General features: G+C 49.5%; 8 protein-coding genes across 8 annotated transcripts; 5 read left to right on the top strand and 3 right to left on the bottom strand.

Annotated features, from left to right (window-relative positions):
* Window positions 1-407: 407 nt before the first annotated feature.
* Window positions 408-2,113, top strand: VTN00DRAFT_996 (uncharacterized protein; the record flags this gene model as incomplete). The annotated part of the gene is made up of 5 exons (XM_069436972.1): window positions 408-519; window positions 576-732; window positions 793-1,424; window positions 1,480-1,706; window positions 1,766-2,113. The coding sequence occupies 5 exons, from the start codon at window positions 408-410 to the stop codon at window positions 2,111-2,113; spliced, it is 1,476 nt and encodes a 491-aa protein (XP_069291698.1).
* A 580-nt stretch (window positions 2,114-2,693) lies between these two features.
* Window positions 2,694-4,120, top strand: VTN00DRAFT_997 (uncharacterized protein; the record flags this gene model as incomplete). The annotated part of the gene is made up of 4 exons (XM_069436983.1): window positions 2,694-2,747; window positions 2,806-3,345; window positions 3,417-3,611; window positions 3,689-4,120. 4 exons carry the CDS (start codon window positions 2,694-2,696, stop codon window positions 4,118-4,120), a joined length of 1,221 nt encoding a protein of 406 aa, XP_069291699.1.
* Window positions 4,121-4,185: 65 nt separating this feature from the next.
* On the bottom strand, window positions 4,186-5,741 carry VTN00DRAFT_998 (uncharacterized protein; the record flags this gene model as incomplete). Its single annotated transcript, XM_069436994.1, has 2 exons — window positions 4,186-5,282; window positions 5,486-5,741. The coding sequence occupies 2 exons, from the start codon at window positions 5,739-5,741 to the stop codon at window positions 4,186-4,188; spliced, it is 1,353 nt and encodes a 450-aa protein (XP_069291700.1).
* Window positions 5,742-6,533: 792 nt separating this feature from the next.
* VTN00DRAFT_999 (uncharacterized protein) lies at window positions 6,534-7,879 on the bottom strand (the record flags this gene model as incomplete). The annotated part of the gene is made up of 4 exons (XM_069437005.1): window positions 6,534-6,976; window positions 7,036-7,407; window positions 7,482-7,569; window positions 7,637-7,879. 4 exons carry the CDS (start codon window positions 7,877-7,879, stop codon window positions 6,534-6,536), a joined length of 1,146 nt encoding a protein of 381 aa, XP_069291701.1.
* A 1,063-nt stretch (window positions 7,880-8,942) lies between these two features.
* VTN00DRAFT_1000 (uncharacterized protein) lies at window positions 8,943-9,677 on the top strand (the record flags this gene model as incomplete). The annotated part of the gene is made up of 1 exon (XM_069426608.1): window positions 8,943-9,677. One exon carries the CDS (start codon window positions 8,943-8,945, stop codon window positions 9,675-9,677), a length of 735 nt encoding a protein of 244 aa, XP_069291702.1.
* A 1,947-nt stretch (window positions 9,678-11,624) lies between these two features.
* On the top strand, window positions 11,625-11,966 carry VTN00DRAFT_1001 (uncharacterized protein; the record flags this gene model as incomplete). Its single annotated transcript, XM_069426619.1, has 1 exon — window positions 11,625-11,966. The coding sequence occupies one exon, from the start codon at window positions 11,625-11,627 to the stop codon at window positions 11,964-11,966; it is 342 nt and encodes a 113-aa protein (XP_069291703.1).
* A 61-nt stretch (window positions 11,967-12,027) lies between these two features.
* On the top strand, window positions 12,028-13,682 carry VTN00DRAFT_1002 (uncharacterized protein; the record flags this gene model as incomplete). The annotated part of the gene is made up of 2 exons (XM_069426630.1): window positions 12,028-12,038; window positions 12,092-13,682. 2 exons carry the CDS (start codon window positions 12,028-12,030, stop codon window positions 13,680-13,682), a joined length of 1,602 nt encoding a protein of 533 aa, XP_069291704.1.
* A 4,619-nt stretch (window positions 13,683-18,301) lies between these two features.
* VTN00DRAFT_1003 (uncharacterized protein) lies at window positions 18,302-18,988 on the bottom strand (the record flags this gene model as incomplete). Its single annotated transcript, XM_069426641.1, has 5 exons — window positions 18,302-18,331; window positions 18,390-18,432; window positions 18,486-18,524; window positions 18,574-18,895; window positions 18,949-18,988. 5 exons carry the CDS (start codon window positions 18,986-18,988, stop codon window positions 18,302-18,304), a joined length of 474 nt encoding a protein of 157 aa, XP_069291705.1.
* Window positions 18,989-21,019: the final 2,031 nt, after the last annotated feature.

Here is a 21,019-nt window from a genome sequence, read left to right on the forward strand (position 1 = left end):
TATTGCAACAAGTAGTTCATAGAACCCGTTGGTCTTCGTGGCTTAAAGGGAGCCACACTAGCTGCGTCATCAGCATAGTAGGCTCTAAGTGCTAGGGTAGAATGCAAGTTACAGTATTTGGAAAAGAATTAATATTCGATGGATTGAAGGTATTTCTGTATGGGCCAGAGCAGATTCTGCATGTGGAGCGTCGGCCGTGGAGCAGAAGCAGCGGCGCAAGGTTGGCGCTAGCCCGTTTTGTCGCTGGAGCTCTCGCCGCACTTCAAAATTTCCCTACGGAGAACCGACAAAAGTTCTTTCCTCGCGACCCAGAGCGAGAGCGAGCTCGATCTGCCACAGCCTCCTTCACTCCTTCCCTCAACGCGCCTCCAGCGGACTGTTCTGAATTCTTGTACAGACCGTTCAAGATGGCAGCCGCAGTGGCCAAGGAAGATGTTGACTACACCATCAAGCCTGAGGCTGTAACGCCCAGCATTCCCACCTCTGAGTGGCCGCTTTTGCTGAAAAACTACGACAAACGTATGTTTCCCACGCGCTCTCTTCTCTCTATGATGCCCATTCTAATGCTGTTTCAGTTCTTGTCAGGACTGGCCACTTTACTCCCATCCCGGCCGGCAGTTCTCCCCTCAAACGCGACTTGAAGTCCTACATCAGCTCGGGCGTGATCAACCTTGACAAGCCGTCTAACCCATCCAGCCATGAAGTCGTGGCTTGGATGAAGAGGATCTTGAGGTAATCCTACCCTTGCCCAAACTGCAATGGACGATCAGCTCTAACCTTGTTTCCGTTAAGGGTCGAGAAAACCGGTCATAGCGGTACCCTAGATCCCAAGGTCACCGGCTGTCTCATTGTCTGCATTGACCGTGCAACTCGTCTAGTGAAGTCGCAGCAAGGCGCAGGAAAGGAATATGTGTGTGTCATCCGGCTCCATGACAGGATCCCAGGTGGCGAGGCTCAGTTCGCGCGAGCCCTCGAAACCTTGACTGGTGCACTTTTCCAGCGGCCGCCGTTGATCTCCGCTGTCAAGCGTCAATTGCGTATCAGGACTATCCACGAGAGCAAGCTTTATGAGTTTGACAACGATAGGCACCTCGGTGTCTTCTGGGTTAGCTGCGAAGCGGGAACGTACATTCGGACCCTCTGTGTCCATTTAGGATTACTGCTGGGCGTGGGTGCGCACATGCAGGAGCTTAGACGTGTGCGAAGTGGTGCGATGGACGAGCAGGATGGAATGGTCACTCTTCATGATGTTCTTGATGCCCAGTGGATGATGGATAACCAGCGTGATGAGTCCTACTTGCGAAAGGTGATCCGGCCTTTGGAAAGCCTTCTTACGACATATAAGCGTATTGTTGTTAAGGACAGCGCTGTCAATGCCGTGTGCTACGGTGCGAAACTCATGATTCCCGGTCTCTTGCGTTTCGGTAAGTCTTTACGCATCCAAAACTGGGTCTTGGCCATAATTAACATTTCACATAGAGGCTGGGATTGAAGTCAACGAAGAGGTTGTCCTCATGACAACCAAGGGCGAAGCGATTGCTATTGGTATTGCTCAGATGTCGACCGTTGAGCTTTCCACCTGTGACCATGGGGTTGTTGCTAAGGTTAAACGCTGCATCATGGAGCGTGACCTCTACCCCCGTAGGTGGGGTATGGGCCCAGTGGCACTGGAGAAGAAGAAACTGAAGTCGGCCGGCAAGCTTGATGTAAGCAGCCCATTTGGACACTGTCACTCATCGTCTATATGTGCTAACGATCTCGATAGAAATACGGGCGCCCCAACGAGGCTACTCCTGCAAAATGGCAGAACGAGTATAAAGACTACAATGCTCCTGCCGAAGAAACTGCTACTCAGCAACCAGCGGAAATTCCATCTAAGGCAGATGCGCCAGCTGTGCCGCCAACTCCATCCAATGGTGCTCCATCGTCTCCAGCAGAGAAGATGGAAGTGGATGAGTCTAAAGAGGACGACGGGAAGAAGAAACGCAAGAGGCACGAAGGCGAAACGCCCGAGGAGCGAGCTGAACGCAAGCGCAAGAAGAAGGAGAAGAAAGAAAAAAAGGAGCGAAGGAAGTCTAAGCAGGACAAGGATGAGAGTGATGACAGTGAGTAGACGGCTCCCAGAGGAAGTCGTAGCTCCGGCTTCGACGGTTATATACGCTATAGATCTGGGACATTTCACTCATACTGCTGCGCTTGCCCGTCGGAGCTCTTTCTGGGCACGTTTCCTGTAACATTTATTGCTATTTTATCTGGCCGGAGTCTCGGGTGAAAAAGGGATCGCTGCTGTTTACAGATGTTTGATTTAGTCGGAATTTGCTTGTTAGGATGTATCAATGTCATTTTTGGAGTGCAGAAGGGTGTTCTGCAGCTAATGCAGATAATCGACAAGTGTTTGAATTTTAAGGACTATTGTCTGTCCAGTAAAAGAGATGTCTGCTAGTCCGCATCAGAAGTTCGCCACTCGTAACTCGTAGCCGTGACTCGGTCATGCTGTATGCGACTGCGGAGGACTGAGTGTCCGTGACCTCGCCGACCCGCCGAGTCTCCGCCTCCGACGAGGGTCGACTTCTATCCTCCCACCTTCAGATCGCCACGGCCAGCCACACAACTCCTGTCCCGTGCCATTTCAAGTATCTACAAGGTCTACTACCCATATATCCTGGGGCTCGGACAGTGTATCTTATCGCACCATGGCCGCGGAGCTCACGTCGACGAAGCTCAATGCGGAGAGCCACCTTCTCCTGGTACATCGTCCCCAGCTCTCTCTGCCTGCTTGACCTTTGATTCTGACTGGCATACCAGGATCAACCACTTCTTCGCCTTCCCCACGAGCTAGCACGACGAAATTTCAAGTCGGTACAGCGGATCGTCGAACGCGAGAAGGAATACATTCTCCCAGCACTTAAAGAGGCCGCCAACGCCTCACTGTCCGGGACGCAGGGCCCAGAAGAGACCCTGGCCTCTCTCGACACTATGATATCTCGCATGCAGGGCCTCAAACGGAAAATGGAGAGCCTACAGGAGGAGGAGAAAAAGATCCAGATGCAGTCAAGAAAGCGCATTCAGCATCTGGAAGACCTCTATAAGATCCCAAGCCTGGCGGACGTGAAATACGACGAGTGGTCAAGGGTACGACTGAACAGGTTGCTGGTGGACCATATGCTACGCTCCGGCTTTTCGGAAAGTGCGAAGGAACTGGCTCGAGACAAGGGAATCGAGGATCTGGTGGACCTCAACGTCTTTGTACAGTGTCAACGCATTGCAGAGAGCTTGCGCCGCGGGGAAACCAAGGAGGCGCTTCAGTGGTGCGGGGAGAACAAAGTAGCCTTGAAGAAAAGCCAGGTATGCCAGCTTAAATGCACCGCTTTTGCTGAGCATCCTCGTTACTGGTGGGAGACTGACATCTACTACAGTATAATTTGGAGTTTGAATTACGATTGCAACAGTATATCGAGATGGTCAGGACAGGCCAGAGAGGCAAGTTCCTTGAAGCCATGCAGCATGCGAAGAAATATCTATCGCCTCATGCCGAGACACAATCCCAGGAAATACAGCGAGCAGCAGGTCTCCTTGCTTTCCCGCGGGATACCAACGCTGAGCCCTACAAGGTGCGTTCGTTTTCTAATAGTTCTTCAAAGGTAGAATATGTCGTTCTGGGAGCGCGACATTCTAACGGTATCTATAGTCTATGTATTCACCGGACCGTTGGAACTACCTATCCGACCTCTTCATCCGCACGCATCATGAACTTCTATCACTGCCCTCCCGTCCCCTTTTGCATATTGCGCTTTCCGCTGGACTATCGGCGCTCAAGACGCCTTCATGTCACTCTGCATATGCATCTTCGAGCTCCAACTCGCTGTCTGCCACGACTTCTGTCTGCCCCATCTGCTCCACAGAGCTGAACGAGTTAGCGCGGAGCGTGCCTTACGCCCACCATACAAAGAGCTACGTCGAGAGCGACCCGATCGTTTTACCAAATGGAAGGATATATGGACGGGAGCGTCTACTGGAAATGAGTAAGAAAGTCGGGTGTGTCGGCGAAGGCAAGGTTAAAGACCCAACAACCGGCGAAGTGTTTGATGAGAGTGAAATGAAGAAGGTTTATATATCGTAGGATTACAATACAGTATATGGTAACGACTTAATGATAAAAAATGTATGTAATGTGTACTTGTTTTCCTAGTCACTGTCATCGCTGTCAGATCCTTCTCTTGCTCTCTTCTTCCGACTTTTAGTTTGCATGGCATCTACATAGTTTTCCGTCTTCACCTCAAACACATAAGTCCTTGCTTCCCTCTCCTCGCCTCTCCAACCGCCTCTCCCGCCATGGCGTCCCTCTATTTCGCCCAGCGTCCGGGCGTGAGAGTAACCAGGGTATGATGTCCAGGGGAATCTAAAGCTGGTGACAACCCGCAGGCCGGCATGGCGCGCAAGATCTCTAATATTCCAGAGTGTATACGGCTCGCCCTCGAAGAGGGTGACCAGGATTTGGCCCGGTTCAGTTCTTCGCTTCTCGCCCCGTCTGGTTCCTGTAGATGATGCACGGGCGTCACCATCGTCTTCAGCTCCCGCCACACCGTTGCCCTCAGTATCATCATCGTTGTCGTCGCTGAACTCTGAGTCGGTATATCCCTCGAAGTCGGACTCATCATCATCCTCTCCATCATGCGACGTCGGGACAGAAAGCAACGGCACGCAGGCCCGGAAGAACGCAACCAGAAGCTCCTGATTCGAACGGACCTGCCGGTTCACGTCCGTCGAGAGGCCACCGACATGGGGGAAGTTGAAGCAGATGATGTCCCACGGCCCGCCACCGCCTGGTCTTCTCTCAGAGGCCACCGCCGGATTAGCAGCAGCAGCTCCCCTTTTCCATGCGGGACGTCGGAGCTCCCATCGAGGGAAGCCGGTGCGGACTTTCTTCCCACCGCCAGCGGCGGATCCGAGTTTTCGAGCGTCGACAGAATAGAGGACCCTCGGACCGTGACGACGGGTGCGACGTTTCTGGCCGTCGTCGTCGTCGTTATTATTCGTTTCCTCCCCTCTTTCTCCCTTTCCTCCGTCGTCCCTGCCCTGTTCTGTGCCTCCTTCATCCTCTGCTTCTTCTGCGGTACCGGATTCCCGCTTCTTTTTGCGAGAGAAGGCATCGAGGAACGCACTGATATTCTTTTCCGCCTGTGGATACTTGCTGTGCACTGTCTCCTTGGAGTCATAGCATGTGGCCAGGACATCTTTACATCGATGATGTACGGCCAGAGAGCGCGCAAATGAGAAATCTCCTGTAAGTTGCAAACTCGAACTTAGAAGACAGTGTATACATAATAAAGATTAAAAGAGGAGGAGAAGGAAAGGAGGGGTGTGTAGCTTGGGGATTGAATGGTACATATCCATAAGGTAAAGAAGATGGAATGAATATACAATCAATCTTTTTCAGTAAGGGTATTTTAAAAAAAAAAAAAACAAACCCAGTACAGATACATACCTTCACCAATCAAAAGGATCCGATCTCTCTTCCCAAACGGGATCGTCGGCCGAACATGCTGCTGCTGTCTCTTCTGTTGCTGGTTATTATTATTATGAAGCGTGCTGCCGTCCTTCCCCGAGGAAGACAACCTGGAGAAGGTGTGCATTTTTTTGCACTTCCCGACAGCACCACCACCGGCGCCGCCGCGCTGAGAGTTTCTGGGCGCCTCATGATGGTTGTAGTGCGGTATTCTCTTCTCTTTAGCTTTGGGCATTCTGAGGTCTCTCCGCGAACGGGCTAGCTAGTTGATGTTGCCGTGTGTAGGAGAAAAAGGATGGTTGTCGATGTTGATGTAACGTGCACGGCCTCGCGTCCGATGCGGTCACCGCTCAGATTTGAGTAAAAACCAAAAAACAGACGGTACAGAGCCTGCAGAAATTACAACACCAATAAAAATAGATTCTTGTTTTAAGATAGGTCACCGAGAAGAAAGAAACTCTACCTCTGAAGTACCGCAGCACTAGAAAAGATGAAGGTACTCTATACGCCGAATAGCAGTATATACAGTCTCGAATAAATGACCACATAAGCCTTCATCTACATAAATAGTTACCGATTTTTTCGATCGACAATTCCTTCCCCCGGCCGAAATTGAGAACAACAGCAAAGAGAAAGAGAGATATCAATGACAATAATAAAATAAATAAATGTAAAAAAATAAAGCAAAACGCCATGACGCAGAGATAAACCACCTATAACATCCCAGCACCGGTAGAGACCGACGTATGCAAACGAAGAGAAGGCCTTCTAGATAGAAGATTGTAAGGTAGGTAGAGTACATGAAAATAGTTCCAATCTGCCGGTGCCAAGTCAGACTTCATGGGCCGTAAGCAGCTGTAACCAAACGCGCAGCCAGACATCAAATGAAGGTAAGCCAGCTCTTAGGTTAGCGCTTGAACGCTGCACTAGGAATTGCAAGGCCGGTCCGTTAAATACAACGGGCTTATTCAAAGTATATCCTCCCACTCATGCAATACCAAACGGCAGATATTATCGTTGCAGCCATTCACGATCTGAGCCCGTCTCTCACGCTCTGGCTGCTAGCGCTAACCGGTTGATTGGCAGTAGGCAGGACCCCGGTCCTGGGCTTCGCATTCTGCTTAACCTTGGCAATGGCATACACGATACCGCTGATAAAGCCGACTACGATGGCAGAGACACTGGGGAATGTAACCGGGGCGTCAAAGAAGATCAGACCAGACAGAGCAATCGGCAGCTTATTCAACGCTCCCACCATAGAGTAGGTGGTCGAGGACGTCACACGAACACACCACGCCGAGGTGTAGGAGATGAACACAGACGAGAGACCAGAAAGGATCATGGCCATGAAGATGCTGTTACGGCTGGCCGGTGGGAAGTTGCGGTTGACGTTGGCAGAGGACCAGTCTTCCACCAAGAGCGTGAAGACGATAAGAACGGGAATCGAGAGAAGATTGTTGTAGAACATAGCTAAACGGGTTCAGTCAGAAACTTGAATCCCCGCATATACGACGGCAAAGGGGACTTACTGTCAAAGTCCTTAAAGTTAGTCAGCTTGATCCTCTTGCGCATACCCAGTACGTAGGAAGAAGTGCAAAGGCAGTTGATCAGCATCCAGATGTAGCCGGCGTTCAAAGTGGAAACCTTGGCGGTAGCATCGACGCTGCTTTCAACGGCATGCTTGATATCGGCCCACGCAGCAATGATAGAACTGAGAACCATGAGACCGAAGGAGAAGAGGGTGAGACCGGTGACCGAGCCGCCGAACCAGAGAACCTCTCCATAGGCGATAAGGATAATCGTCAGGTTCTTGAAGATGGTGTACACGGGAATCGACAAGAACTGGAGCGCCTTGGAACCGGTATAGATCATGCCAATCAAGAGAAGGGTAATCGGGAACCCTGCGTGAAGGACTGTCAGTTTCAAGTGATACAAGGCCACAGCCGATATTAAAAAGTCGCACGGGGATGCTAACATTTTCTGGCCTCATCAGCGCTAAAATCTCTGAAATTTATAAGATTGCACGCTTTGCAGGTCTGGATCGCAACGACACAAACAATAGACTGCAAGAAGTAGAGGTTGCAAGTTAGCATGTATACCAAGGGTCGAGGGAGCGCAACGCAGACACACCTGGACACAGAGAAGAAAGAAATTGAGGTTGAAATCCAGGCCAGAGAGGACATATTTGTTCATAACAGTCATTAAAATGGACGAACCACAGTATGCCAGGACCGGGAAAATCGGATTGTTGGCCACGGAGCTTGTGGGAACGGTGCTCCTAGGCTGGGGTGGAGGAGCGTCAAACTCCTTGCTACCCGGCTCCAGCTTGCCCATCTCGATAGTATAGTCGTCCGTCTTTTTGCCTTCTGCCATCTTGAATAAGACCCGACCTGACGGTGGAGGATAGGAGAAAGGGGAGAGGAGGATCGGAAGGAGTGTGGCCGCCGGTGGGGGGAGATTGGATTGGCGGAAAGGCGATTGTAAAAAAAGGGCGCAAGCGGGAGAACACAAAGATCACAATGGCAGAAAGGGGGGAACGAACGTGAAACCGAAACAGCGCGCTCTCCGGGGGGAGGATGAAGGAGTGCGAAGAGGAATGTGGCACAAAAAACGAACCGGGAGCGGCTCTTTGGGCAAGGGATGTCCAGGGAGCCTGGCGTTGAGCGTCGAGCGAGGCTCTTCGCGCCAGGCGCTAGGCCCCGGTGGATACATGTCCTCTTCCGCTGGACATGTTCTTTCGGCTGGAATGCATCAAACCCAGCTATTTGGCCTTCGAAATCATTATATTTGAATTTATATACACATATATATTATGTCTTTTCTGGTTCCTGCATACGTTTGGGGACACTCTAGCCTGGTGGCTCCCGGTTGCAAAAATGCAGAGCGACAGGTTATACATAGATTTGTTTCCAGATCCGTATTATTCATCTCCACAGCCCCAAGTCTTACATATATGCAGGCACACGACAGCATACAACACCAAATGGATCTGTTACGGGCGCGGTAGGCTGTACTATGCTCTCCCTTGGCGGAAGTACATGCGCTATCCCAGATGTAATAATGTATACTGCCGGCGCACGCCTGCTAGCTTCAACATGGCTCCAATGGCCACCAAATTTCTAGCAATTGGAGATCTCAACAATATCCTCGCCCGTCTGGCATGTATCTCAGAGCGTAGCAGTGTGGGTTTGTGCTTACAATATGTGTTATTATATGGCCCGTAAAGATCGACGACCTTTCTCGCACCAAACCAACTTGCAGCACACCGTATCGGAAAGCAGCTCCCTTCCTGTCGCTCTTCTCTTTCCCTACGAGCCCAATCCCAAACTGCACCATTTCACTCACAGTTTTTCTACGAGGCTGCACGGTATAGGCGGTTTGAGGAGAAGGTCGCTCGCAGGAAATTTCATTTCCCGCGAGGGTAATAATAATAAGAATGTCTTCGACTGCCGCGCTAGACCGCAACACCTCCGCAACAGACCCGGACGATCTTGACGATGACGCCCTCTTCGAAGCTCTAGAAAAGGAGGATGACTCGGCTTACCACGCCCATCGCATTGAGCAGCTGCACGCCGAATTCGCGTCTGCAAAGGACGCCCAGCGCGACCCCTCCTCCGCCGGCGCGGGGTTCTCATCGACCACGACAATCGTGAACAACGCCCTGTATCCGACCCTGTCCAATGACCAGGCCCTTCTGGACTTCACGACCCAGTCACAGCGATGCGTTGTGCATTTCTCGCATCCGGACTTCACCCGCTGCGGTGTCATGGATGAGCATCTCCGACTCCTCGCGTCGCGGCATTTCGAGGTCCGTTTCGCCCGCGTCGATGTGCGTAACTGTCCCTTCGTGGTGGAGAAACTCAAGGTGCGAGTCCTCCCATGTGTGATCGGGTTCGTGGACGGAGTGGGCGTGGAGCGCGTGCTGGGCTTCGAAGGGCTCGGGTCTGGGGGTCAGCAGGACGGCACCAGCGGCTTCCGGACCGTGGAGCTTGAGAAGAGACTGTTGAAGAGGGGGATATTGGTCAAGGAGAAGCTGGATGACAATGATGGAGGACACGGTGAAGAGAGTGACAGCGAAGAGGATGCTGGGTGGAGGAGGGAGAGAAAGGGAATTCGGAGTAGCAATACCAGACAGAGCAGGGATGATGAGGATGATGATGACTGGGACTGAAGACGAAATCGACTGTTTTTTGCGCGGCTGGATCATACAAACGTATGGGATATCTATGGCTCATGGCGGGAGATCCGTATCATCATCGCCTTGTTCAGTATGGAACGAGCGACGAGTTCGACCAGAACCGTGTCGGACCAATACATCCCTACCGGCAGCAACATATTACCACAGTTGAAAATGGTAATTGACAATGGTAATTGATAGCAGTCGGAGGTAGTGGTTGTTCTTACGATATACTCAAGAAGAGCTCCATACTGATGGCACCGAGCAAGCTGGCAGATGTCGTACAGCCACCAAACAGAGATAAGGTGGCGGCAGGTTTTCATAGCATTGACCTCTATCAGCTAGGTACCTACCTAGGTAGCTTTTACTGATGCTCGACTACCACCGTTCTGTCTATGCGAATATTATTCAAGGTAGTTTACACCGGAAAGTGAGATTGTACTTGCATACAGTCCGATTTGTGCAAGATAATCTATTCATCCTCGTTTAGCCAGCCAGACTTATCCCTGGCGAAGTTATGCACAGGCAAGGGGCTGGTATCCACCTTGTATGAAGTACTGCCCGTGCAATGACCCCGAGAAGCCGTGAACATTTGATTGGACAGCCTCATGCAGTGGCCAATGCCATTGTCAGCATTGTTATACACCTGGTATGACATCGGATCTTTGTAGCTTGTAAGCCAGGCACATTTGGTCCTTGACACTACCATGGGAAATAAATATAGAAATATTGTCTAGCATAAGCTTCCCTCCAGACAAACACACCTAGTCTTGCACTAACAAATCCACGTACCACCTGGCTTTTCAACACTCAGATAATGGCCTAGGTTATGATATTAATAGTACAATGTAGGGTATTAGGGAAAGTTTGATTTGCAGTTAATCATCACCACTCTCCGCTTCAGTTAGATGCGGGGGTGGCAACTGCGACATTCATTTATGACTATTCTCTGCAGGGATCATCGGCATGGCGGCTGTGTTTTGCCGCTATTGCCGACAGGAAGCGAGATAGGGTTATTTTCCTTGCTGGCGGCGTGGTTGTTTTGCGATTCCCGCGGCGTCTGGGAAGTGCAGATGCCAAGTTTTTCCCGCGGCCCGTGGCTGCTTGAACGGCACAGATGGTTGGAATAAAGTTTTCTTCTAGAGTTTACCCTGGCTGTGGAAGCCGAAGACTCTTGGAGATCTGGCCCATGGAAGCAACGTGCTGCCTTACCCACACTCTAACAAGCCGTGAAAATTTGCAAAGGGCAAGGTTAATAATAGAATATTCTTCTCTTTCTTTTTCTTTGTCTCAGTGCCCAACTTGCCGAATGCCACGGGAGGGCTAACTATTGTGATTTTATGAGTACCTAAGGCAAGGAGCCAGAAAACTCCACAAGAGCCTAGATCTCGAGACCCACTGCTTCTGAAATTCGACCCCATCGACTATCTCGGCTTGACACAGAGACCAACAGCGACCGGGCTGTTTGATCATCCACTAAGAGAAATGAAAAGGCACAGAGGTCCATATGATTATGGAGTACTCTGTACGTTACCTGGTCCTGGTGCCTTATTCCTGTGGCACCAATATTGGCAGAGTTGAAAGGAAAGTCCTAGAAGAGTGCATGTACCTAGGTAGAGGTCTGTAGGTGGTTTTCCATGTTATTAGGCTGGCTCTTAATCTTTGCGACCTAGAAGACTGCATATATGCCCAACCTGTTGATTTCTTCCGGGACAGCCATGCGTCCAGCGGTACAGAGCACAGTGCCGGACAGTGTCATGGCACAGCAAGTAATGCAGGGATATCAGACCTGTCAGCATCGTAAGGGGCGGAGAGACATGAGGCCTTGAAGAGGACCGGATATAAGGAGAGAGGCGGAAGGCGGTTGACTGTGGAACGCGGCGGACAGGCTGAGGCTGGCGCCGCCCGAGCGCCTTCCCAGGGGTGAAATGCGAATGGCAGATGCCAGCTTCGCCTGCCCAGCCCGCGCTAGATCCAGGAGAAGCCAGAGCGAAGAACGCAGAAACGCAGCGGCAATCCACTCATCTCCATCGCCTGCTCTTCAACTCTGTCCTTTGCTTCTCCCCATACACCCTCCTCTCCATCCAATCCCTACCGCTGCTCTTCTACTCGCTCTCTTGTCTCATTGCTCTCTCTGTGTCTCCTGGGGTCCTGGTCTTGTTGTTTTCCGGTCCCCGATCCCCTCACTTTGTTGCGTATACTGGCCTTTGTACTGTACCGGCACCCGCATCTCCTTCCCTCGTCGCTCGCAACAATCTCGATGAACAATCCTGCTACAGCTAATTCCTGAGTCGCCTGTCATCCCTGCGTCTTCCCAGCGTCCTGTTACTATCCTACGCCCGTGATGACAAACCCGTGAGTATCTCTTCTCCCACACCCTTCTGGCCTGCTCTTCTAATCCCTACCAGTATCGGGTCAGCATGGCGGTCCTTCTGGCATACCATGACTTCTAATGACCGACATGCTTCCCATGATTCCCCTTTTCGAACTGGCCAGCATGTTCCTCTCAGTCAGAGCCGCGATGCACCTCTCACTTCCGTAACCAGCGCTGCCGAGTCTCGAGCAGATCTGACTTCCTACGAGGAAGAGGACCCCAAACGTTCCACAAGCTCGAATGGCTGGCCTGGCTCTCCTAGCGGCATTGCTTCCCCAACCCGTCCCTACTCCCCGGGGATGAGGTCGCTCTCCTCTCAAAAGAGGAGATCAAACGAGCACGGCGACGGCTCTGGAGAAATCCAGATGCAGAGCTTCCATGACGGCGCCCCGCCTCCTCCACCCGTATCCCACTCCTGGAGGAAGATCGACCGGTGGGCAGAGAAGAATTACGAGGAACTCTTCGATCAGTTGTGTGAAGGGTGCACTCTCAACGATGTCAATGAGCTGGAACACGAACTAGACTGCACCTTGCCCCTGGATGTTCGAGAGTCTCTACAAATACACGACGGTCAAGAGCGTGGTGGCCTGCCTACTGGCATCCTCTTCGGTTGTATGCTTCTTGACTGCGAGGAAATCGTGCAGGAATGGAAAAATTGGCGAACAGTCAACGAAGAATTCCTGAATGCGGCATCCATCACGGATCCCCAACTTTCATCGAAGGCAGGTTCTTCGTCCGCGGCGGCTTCGCAGCAAGCTCAGAACCCACTGTGGAGGCAAGAACTTCTCGAGAGACAGGATTCGCAACCACCGTGTGCGATCCAGAAGGCGTATGCGCACCCCGGCTGGATCCCCCTTGCGCGTGATTGGGGTGGAAACAACATCGCGATAGACCTGGCTCCTGGCCCGGCAGGCAAGTGGGGACAGGTCATAATATTCGGTCGGGATTACGACTGCAAATACGTGGTTGCTCGATCCTGGTCTGCCTTCCTCGCAACTGTGGCGGATGATATCACGAGCGATAAAGTCTTCGTGGACGAAGAAACGGGCGAATTGAAGCTGAAGGAATTCAAGAACCAAAACGTCGAGCCTCCTTATCTCGAGATCCTCCGTTGGCGAGTCGATCAGAAGTATGGCAGAAGGCCGCCAAGGCGCAAGAGTGCACACGGGCTTGGTGTCAATACGAATGGCAAAGGCACTCGAGAATCTCCCTACGGAAGCCCAACTCCAAGTGAGGAACGCGGAAGGTCGCCACACCGTTTCGGGGGCCGCGGGTCTAACCATAGCCCAAAGAACCAGTTTGGCATTTCTAGCCCTCTTGCTCGGGTGACGGAGGAAGCACCGAGTCCTGTTTCGGTTAACGTGGGAGGAGATAAGATTCAAGACTTTGCTACCAAAGAGAATGTGAAGACCTCCCAGGGAGAAGATCTCATGGAAGTAGCAACGCCGAAGATCCCAGAAGAGAAGAAAGAGGACAGCCCCGCGGAGAAAGTCGTTGAGGAGGCGGACAAAACTCCAGAGCAGGAGAAAGTCAAGGAGAAAGTGTCCGAGAAGGAAATCAAGCGATCATCGTCCACGGGCCTGGACACGGAAGCTCTGGGTGAGATGAAAACAGTAGCTATTTGAAATCTTTTTTTCCTTGCTACTCTGCCAGAGTTATCGCCTCTGACTGCACTTTCGAGCAGTTCGATGTGCTCTGGGTGGCTACGTGAAACCAAAGGGGTTTCTCCTTTGCAGGGAGACAGCCCCTCGATTTCCTTTGTATAGAGTCTCACATTTTCTTGCCCCTTCTACCTTCCATTTTATTTTCTGCAGCCGTTCAGACGGCCATCTTTCTGTTTTTGTATTCGAAGCGCTTATAACTTCCCCATTGTCTTCTCTTCTCCCTATCCGGTATTTCGAACGCGTCACCTTCTGTAACTGTACGATCATGCAGTGTCTGTTACTTGCTTTTGTTTTTACGCCTTTTACCCCGATATCTCAGTCGAGTCGGTCTGCTGTCCCTTCGCTCAAGCGGAGTGTGATTGCTGTTTCGACGAAACTGCGTTTGATGCGTCCACTAATAGGGGACGATGTAAATCTTTTCTTGATGGTTACCCGTTTGCCTGGTGCGCACACAGAGAGAACAACGGCCATGGGACAAAGGCGTCAGAATGGTATTGATGGTGTTGAAGGGGGAGAGGGCACAAGAACACACGTCGCTAGATATTTGCACAGAGCATAGTGTTTCTGCCTTTTTTTACCGTCTAGGTTGCTGTGGGCTTTATTTGGTGACAATAAGATAATTAAGACCTCAAAAGAGAAAAAAAAATATCCTGTGTCTTACTTCGGTCTGTAGCCTAAAATAACTCAGTATGAATTTTCAAATCTCATCGTTGTGCTATGCTGGTTGTGACATTAGAGCATGTTCAACTACCTAGGTAGGTCAAAATATCGTTCAGATATCTACGAGCAGCTCACTCTTGCCTCACCTGGATACTGCCGCTTTAACGGGGTGAGCTTGGTGAGTTATGTGGTCAACTCACCCACTTAAGGTGAATTTGCTCACCTGGCTTCATTTCACCCTATCCTCCCTCACCTATCCATACTTAATGCTCATACTAGTTTTCTAGCATCCATCTAAGAAGCTTTTATACATAGGATAGATGGAAAATTAAAGATTATAGTAGGTCTCTCATTGCAATCTTCAAAAGATAAAATAGTAAAAATAATTGTAAGGGGATGGTGAAGTTATGACTAAGCCGTCGTGCAGTAGATTCGAATATGGAACAAAGTAGTATCTTGATTTCATAGAGAATGCATTTCTATCTTTCAGAAAATCAGTCCCCATGAAGGGTTTCTATATACTTCCAACGCCTCCTTCTCCTGTTTCAGTGGTGTTTCACCAGGGATACACTGTTGTATACCAAGCAGGCTACATCTGTAGGTGCTACTTCTCACAGTCAGAAAGTGAACTTGCTCCATGTACACTGTTATATTAAACTGAGATGCAAAACAACTAGCAATCCCAGCAATTATAATTACCGACCTAAGCAGTCAAGAAGCAAGAATACAGGATAAAGCGGGCTCTATAAAAGGCCCTATGGCTTAGGAAGGTAGGTAGGGGCAGAGCAATAAATCCGGGACCTCGCAGGAAGTGACGACTTTAATAACCATAGATGAGCAAGCACGTAGGCTTCTCAATCTCCCTTAGAACCACTAGGAACAGAATTCACGCAAGAGTCTTCTTCTGTACCTGTGAGAAGGGAATGTCTAGCAACCCCAAACGCCGCCCTTCCATTGCAGTGGCTATACCAGTACCTTAGCAAAAGGGATATGACTTCTCTAGAGTAAGATTTCTGCAGCTAAGAATCAACATTGTGATTGCAGGAATAGCAGTGATGGTGGGGACAATCCTGTGGATAAGGATTGCTCAATTGATAAGCCCTAGTTAAAGTCTCTGACAGCGAGAAAGAGCAGCGTCCGAGGGAAAAGGTGCAGATGTGCAGCCATATCAGTGAAGGTAGGGAACAACATATCGATTACTTCTGCGATTTGTCCTCAGTATACCTTAATTCCTGCCTTGTCCATCAGCTCTCATAAGAGCCAAGATGTTTTTAGGTGAGCCATTCTTGATATCCAAACTCGCACATTGCAACCTACATATTCTTCACCTCTATGCTATTAGCAAGCCCCAATGCCACTATTGCAAGGTCATCATCCCCGGTCCAAGCTTTCTGGTGGTTGTCATTATGCTTGACACTTTCCTATTACCTGTCTTTTTTTATCTCAATATCTGCATAGTACTAATCTAGCAGCTGTGCACTTATTCCAATACAAATGACTGGCTTTAACTGGGTCATTTATATTTAGCATTCTAATCCTATAGTCCATAAGAAAAGTTCAAAGCCGATTCCATAATGAGATCAGCTATGTAGGCGTCCCAAGGAATCTTGATAGCTGTCCTCTCTTTAATGCTACCTCAATCAATTCTCAGATGGTTTCTTTCTGACCTGCATTGATCCATCTAAATATGGGGATACTAATAGCCTTGAGTAGCGAGACACTTGCATAGTAAGAGTTTACTGGCATGCAGCTCTTTTTTTTGTAATTGATCCAGTGGGGCGTCAAAGAAGACGCCATGGTAGGTGGTGTTGGCAATAACACAGTCAAATGGTGCATTTGATGCCACTACAGTAATTGGTATCTTTATGGTGCTGTCCCAGCAGGAGAGCACTCACAAGACCGCAGGCCATAGTCATATAATGATTGGGGTGAGTGGAGCTCTATGAGCTGAGCTTCTAGGCGGTATGGGAGGCGGTGAGGTGCCTGCCAGTCATATAGCTAGCTCCGTAAGGCGGCTACACGTCTACTGGACGGTGCAATATGCAGTGGTAGGGCCCATGCGGTCATATACCGGTGACAGATGGCCTGGCTATCATCCAGCTTTTATGTGTTCAAAACTTGATAATGCGAACAACCTCACCTAGGGCGCATTGTAGGGTAGTTGGTTGCTTGCTATGTAAGTTAGTGTTAACCACTCAGCTATAGCAAGAGACCAGGATACTAGGTCGCTAGACCTAGTACTGCACTCCCTTATATAGATAGTGTCGACCAGAAAATCATCTCATACTGAGCTAAATCCACTATCAAAAAGACTCTGATTTCTTGACTATTCTGCAGGCCTTGAGGAGCTACATATACCCCTCGGCAGCGCCTGTCAACCAAGCCTAATCTAGCAAAAATACCAGCTATTTGTCATGCTGTTTCAGGGAGATCAGGACAGAGTGCTGTTCATGGGCTTTCAAGTGGAGGCTGAGACATCTGGGGTTTTGAATTCATGTCTCCTATGCGGTTAACCTGATTTCCGGCTGAGAGATAGATGTTCAGCTAGGCCGTCACACTTAAGAGTGAGTTTCTTCTCTCCTCGTCGGTTCTACCCCCTTCAGATAGGCGCACTTAGATGGCTTCAGAATCGATCTTCTTGCTCATATCACTGAGCCTGACATGTCCCCGAAGCACCTGAATCTTACAGGCTTGGGTGTACTGTGGCCGGTTCCTGGTAAGGTTCACAGCATGCGTTGTGGAACGTTCAACTGCACAGTCAATAAAAAGATTATCAGGTATCCAGGGAGGTCCGTTTGGACATTTGCATCCATTTTTAGAATGACTGAGGTTGAAAATTCAGCACTAAAAGTATTGCCCACAGTCAAACACTTGGATTGCCATTATCGTCTAAGCATACTAATTTCATATCTAGGTGAGCAACAATAAATCCAAATAGTCCGCCCTGAGTGTCTTTGCTTGACTGGACATGTCCCTTGATGATCAACCTGAAACCTCAATGCCCGACAATGCAAACCAGCTTGAATGGCAGTTACAAACCAATAAGGAGTGATAGTAATTATGACACAAATGGGACATTGCAGTGACTTAAAAATCGTACAGCATTATGGAGTGCAGCTTAACACTGCTCTGATTTTCCTCAAACACACCTGTGCCATCATAGGCTTTCATTCTTGATGACCTATTTCGACATAAGGCGAATATCGGCGCGTAGAATACCAGCCCGCTGGCAATGATTGAAACTCACTTGGAATCGCGTTTTTCTTCAGAAGAGCATTTGGAGAGCATGTGAAAATCCTCTTGTCCGACCAACCAATCAGATCGCACTGAACGAGATATTATCCAGCGCGGGCAGTTAAAGACAAGCTAGGAAGGAGTGGAGAGGATATGCAAACCATGAGCAACTCATTTGCATGTCCATCACTCATCAGGAAAACATAACTGGGACATAACCTTTCGCGAACATTAAACTGCGAAGAATATTTATACATGACAGCCATATAAAACACGAGAAAACAAGGAAAGGGGAAAGGACAAAGCCTTACATATTATGAAAATTGATGAACGTGTCGCAACACAGCAACCTCAGCTTCCCCACTGAGAAGGTAACCAAACAGCGCTAATAACATCCGCAGAGCACCGACTCTCCCCTCCTCATCAAATCGAATTGGCATCGAGCGTCTGACAAAGAGGCTTTCGGTGGGAGGCATGGATGGGGTTCTCACATATCTCAGGTAATTTGCGGACATATGTGTGGCTATCAACCGGATTTGAGATCTATGTATCAAGATCACAGAAGCTTTCTGAGATCTCAAGGCGCTGCTGACATACTTTATCTGAGCAAATGCCTGCGCAAGCATTTCGGCAACCTCTCAAGCAAGGAGACCGGCCACAAATTGCTCATCCTCCGCTGTGCCACACTATATCCCCCCAGCAAATCTCCTCTTTGCCTATCCAAGGTCAGTCCCGATGAGGGTAATACTTCATTCTATCAAGGAACACACTCACTTCAACTGACACTATTGGCACATCTCCAATTCGGTTTGAATTGCTGTACTCCCCTTGTCGAGTGGGGGCAACTGTCTGCTTTAGTAGTTATTTGACTGTTTGTGCCCAACTGGAAGGAAAGGGTCATTAGAGAACCTAAGAACGATTAGCTGATATATGTCAGGGTTGGCTTGGGCAGACATACAGTAGAAGATAGTGTCTCACCCCTTGGAATTTGATCGGATCAAAGTAGGGGACAAGAGTCTTCATGAACTTGTGTATGCATTCTCTGGACACCTGCTCAGGTTTGTCCTTGTCGGAAGACGCGCTGCACTTGCTCTTACCACTGGACTCCTCCTCTGCCGCCGCTGTCCCGTGTATACGAGCAGCATGTGACGCAGTGACTTGAGCCAACTCGAAGAACATGTTATAAAAGAGGTTTGTTTTGACTGCCTTCAACTTTGCAAAGAATTCCTTGACATCTTCATCAGATATTTTGGTGAGTTCCGCTTTCAATTCTGTGAAAACTGACAAGCAACATCAGTACTGAGCAAGCATCACTTTAAGAAATTTTACATACTCTCATGATTATCATCCGGGATGAATTTATCCGGGATCATTCGATCAAACGCATCATGTCAAAGTGCGTCAACGTCAAAGCTTGCAAGTGCTCCACATCCCAGGACGAAGCAGAGACAGCTAAGTTTGGGTTGTCGAGGTCAGACTGTCCTGACGGGCTGAAGATTTCCACTTTCGCCCAGTCATCTGAAATTGATTGGAACCTCATCCTGCCTTAGCACGGGCTCTCCATGCAAGGGATCTCTTCCATGAACATGCTGTGTATGGTAGCTGAGGGACAAGATCACCTAGAAGTGGTGTTCGTGGAAGGCACGCCTGGATGGCATCACATGATTATCAGTTGCCACCAACTCCTGCTGCAAGATTGCAATTCTTGACTTCCTTCAAAAAGCTGAGCCATCCTAATTTCAGCATCCAGGGTATATCGATGGAAAGCGGAGAAGGGAAGATAGGGTATACTTTTGTAACAAGGCATCACATATAAACTCCATAGGATACGAAAAATTTCCTTCTCGCCCAGTAAGCGTTGCCGCATATATGCGTATTTCGTTTATGTCCGTGCAGCGAGATATCTAATAATCCCGACAATTAACCTTAGCGCCTCGCGTCGGTCGCTAGGTTCCCGGAGATCAAAGGACTTGGAATGCCAAAAGTTAAAGCGTTCACTGGGTTCTTCCCCTGATATTATATCAGCACCGCACTCTAACCAACTGAGCCACGGGACCATTTTCTTGGCCCACGGGCGTCCTCAACACATAGAAGTTCTCAACCAAAGATGGCCCGGGCCCACGTCATGGCTCTCTCAAGACACATCTGCAAGGAGAGGGAGCTGTCGGAAAGGAACAGTGGGAAAAGACAAAGCTGCTTCAAGTAAGATCGAGACATAGTTGCCATTCTGATGCGCAAAGTGGTCTTCTCAATACTCGCTGTAAATCCCCTGTAACTTTCCAAATTCGGATCGTCTTGGTATTGTAAGATCTCCTGCACCAGAATCTGTGGCACTTCATCAGTTGCAGGGTTCGCTGGTTTACCATCCTTGAGAGCCTTGTCACTACCGTTAGCTTCTGCAAGTCGTATTCATGGAGCCGTATATACCGAACATATGGCAATCGGAACACCACCAACGGGAGCTACAGTATGGGAATGTGAGGCCAGCCCTATACTAACTGCTATCGTCGCGTGATGGTCGCACAACGATCACCCTCGCCCGCCACTCACCCCGACCGCGCGACTTCAGGGCGGCGTTGCTCACCTACTAAAACGAGAAGGGCAGTCGACGGGGTGACCGCAGATTTCTGCTCGGTAGGTCACAAAAGTTTTCCAAGGCATGCTGCGGAATACCTTTGAAGGGGTGTGGCTAGCTGGATTGACTGCCAAGCCCAATATGGGGGTAACTCCAGAGTATTTAGATATCATCTATGTGTACCAGAATACATAGTTAATTCAGATGCTTTATCAGCAACGTGAACCGATATTCGTGGACTCCACTTTGCTGGAACCTTGATGACACTCATAGTGTTTAAGGCTCGCCTTCTCAAGCTTCAGATCGATCGCCCATTTCCCCGAACCAGGGGTCACGCAGGCAATCTCCTCCAAGGAGGACAATAAGAACATGGCTGTTTCATGCATACCAGGATGCAGCTTATCTCTGAACCCTAAAATTTAAGACTAGCCCCACCCAATCTCATACCGCTTGCACAATTCACCTGAATCCCCCAAGCAGTAGAGAGTGCTTCTCAAAATGAATACAAAGGAGCTTTGATAATGGGCCCTTGGAAGGTCCTGTGCACCGAGCTGTATTTATCAGTATGACCTAGGGGCTGACTTTTCCATCTGTCCTTTGAGATACTTCCAGTATCCGCAGGATATGATGGACGAGAGAGGTGATCAATCGGTATTTGAGCTTGGTTCCATGTTGTCATGTCAAAGCTATTATCCAGACATAGCCCACATAGGAAGGAACGTGCATGAGCCGATAGCAGTTTAGAGCTTGATAGATGTCTTGATAGACCGGGGGGATCATCTTAGGCAATATCTGTCCAACCGACATACTCTTACCGCAATGAGAATCA

This window comes from Thermoascus crustaceus (assembly GCF_041956765.1).
Source record: "Thermoascus crustaceus strain CBS 181.67 unplaced genomic scaffold VTN00scaffold_1, whole genome shotgun sequence".
Taxonomy (NCBI): domain Eukaryota; kingdom Fungi; phylum Ascomycota; class Eurotiomycetes; order Eurotiales; family Thermoascaceae; genus Thermoascus; species Thermoascus crustaceus.